The sequence below is a fragment of the Egretta garzetta genome, unplaced genomic scaffold (assembly GCF_000687185.1).
Source record: "Egretta garzetta isolate BGI_Z169 unplaced genomic scaffold, ASM68718v1 scaffold651, whole genome shotgun sequence".
Taxonomy (NCBI): Eukaryota; Metazoa; Chordata; class Aves; order Pelecaniformes; family Ardeidae; genus Egretta; species Egretta garzetta.
In genome coordinates this window covers 36,752-38,987 of record NW_009258491.1, presented here as the reverse complement: position 1 = coordinate 38,987, position 2,236 = coordinate 36,752, and the positions used below count along the sequence as shown (strand labels likewise).

At 47.1% G+C, this 2,236-nt stretch overlaps 1 protein-coding gene across 1 annotated transcript in view; it reads right to left on the bottom strand.

Annotated features, from left to right (window-relative positions):
• The window catches only part of CIAO2A (cytosolic iron-sulfur assembly component 2A), a 9,775-nt gene extending 7,832 nt beyond the window's left edge, over positions 1-1,943 (bottom strand). The window contains exon 1 of the mRNA XM_035901075.1: positions 1,877-1,943. Coding sequence (XP_035756968.1) covers positions 1,877-1,943 — 67 coding nt within the window. The remainder of the gene's footprint in view (positions 1-1,876) is intronic.
• Positions 1,944-2,236: the final 293 nt, after the last annotated feature.

The window sequence follows — 2,236 nt, the reverse complement described above, 5'->3', positions numbered from 1 at the left end:
CCTGCCGTTAGGCTGATAGGCCCAGCCTCTCAGCAGGCCTCACAGGCACAGTACAACATGGCACTAAGATTGCTAGATATCGTTTCCAGGCAGGAAGGAAGCAGGCAGGCAGTGGGCAGGAACAGTAGTTCATGTCTGTCTGGACTCCATCCCTGCAGGCATAGCCTAAAGTCTCTGACCTGTGAGGGAGGAAAAGACTTAGATTTGTGTAGTTGCATAAGCTTTTGCTCCTGGTACTCACCTCACCTTCTCAGAACCTCTCACCCTCCTGCAAGGGCCACTGAAATTGCTCTCAAAACCTAGGTAGTCCTTCAGCAGGGCCAGGAAACACTTGCTGTCCAAAATAAGTTGTCGTCATTCATACCATAAAACAAAATTTGGGATGAATGAGAGAACTTAGCACCATTCCCCGATTTCCAGTGAAGCAGACAATTGCTTGAATCATTCTGAAGCCCCTATCCCCTGTTCCTCTGCCTACATCATAAGCGTGCTATGCTGCTTAATTACAAACCTGGAAGACACAGTAGATGCCACAAGGCTATTTGTTCTGTGTTCCCAAAGAATTGATAGCTGTCCCCTCAATTACATTTGGGATCATGATGGTAACAAGCAAACAAACTATCTAGCTTTATTAGAATGTTTTCCAGCAAACAGCTCAATTGTCTCATTTGTCAGACCACTAAAAAGTATTTTCACCTTTTTGCCATTGTTCGGTCTCTAATATCACTTTTTGCTTAAAGTCTTAGACAACTACAGAAGTCTAAGCCAAACAAACCATCTCAAGGAAAACAGAAAGACTACTTGAAGAAAATGTTTTTGATCCTGCAATATCTTGATTTTAAGCAGAGGAATTCTCACTGAAGGGACTTTTGATGTTTTATGCATAAGAATAGTTCAGTTGGAAGGGACCTACAACGATCATCTAGTTCAACTGAAATGACTTCATATATACATGTAACAGAAGAGCTTTCACATACACATTTCCTTGTAATTTCTCATAAATTTCTTCCTCTATTTTTAAATTTTATCCTCTTTCTATGTGAAAAGGCCCACTTAAAGAAGAAATCAGTTACTTCACCAAGCAGCAAGAGGAACACTGAAGTTGACTTAGTTCAGCAGTTCTTCATGGATGTCTCTGGTCTTTTAAATTTAAATGTTACACAGACAGATGCTTTAGTTCTGCAAAAATCACTCACACACACAACTTTATGGATGAACTGAAATCAACAGGACTACTTACATGCTTAAGGTTCATAACCTAAGTTATTACTTAGAACCACTGATGTTTTAATGTACCTATATTTAAACACCACTCCAGTTTTAAAATTGAGTTTGTTTGACGTTGTTTCCTCATTTATTCTTTTTAGACAAAACTGTGTACAGTGCTGCATAAGATCATAGAATCATAGAACCGTTTGGGTTGGAAAAGCCCTTTAAGATCATCAAGTCCAACCATTCCCCTGCCCCTGCCATCCCACCACTAAACCCTGACCCTCAGCACCGCATCTGCCCGGCTGTTAAATCCCCCCAGGGGCGGTCCTCACACTACTCTTATTGCCTACAAAATAACAGTGCCTTGAAGCTTGACAGTGTTTCTGGAAGCCTCTCAGATCCTCCATGCAGCATTTCCAGAGGTGAAATCTCTCCATATTATACAAAACCCTCAGTCATTCAGTAACAGAAATCTCCATTTCGCTGGACTATGCGGCTGACCTTTCTGGAATTTCTTGCCTGTCCAGGTGCATCCAGCTCCTCTTCCATCTAAGGTGATGAAACACTACGGTAACTGCCCCCAGCGCAGGGGCTGAGCAAGCCCAGCAGCAGGCCAGCCCCCTTCCCACAGGCTGAGGAGCTGGGAAGCAGCAGCATCACCCACCAGCCGAGCGGTGCACTAGGACGGCTCTCTCAGCACGCTCCTTGCTCGGGACCCCAACAGTGACCATGGCACACGCTCCATCCCAAGGTCACAGCACCCACCCCATCTCCAGGCTGGCGGTGTGGCTCAGGAAAGCCAGCCGGCAGCCAGGGCAGGCCCCCGCCCTTCCCTTAACGCCTCCTGGACTCCCCAGCACCCCGAGGGTAGCACCCCTTGTTCTTTCGGTGACAACCCCACACCCCTGGCAGCAGTTCCACCTTTCAAGTGAGCCAGGCTGCCTTCCTGCCCCGCTCCAGGAGCGGCCCCCGGCACCCCAGCCCCTCAGGGACCCCGCCCGAGCGCGCCCACCCGCTCAGCCCC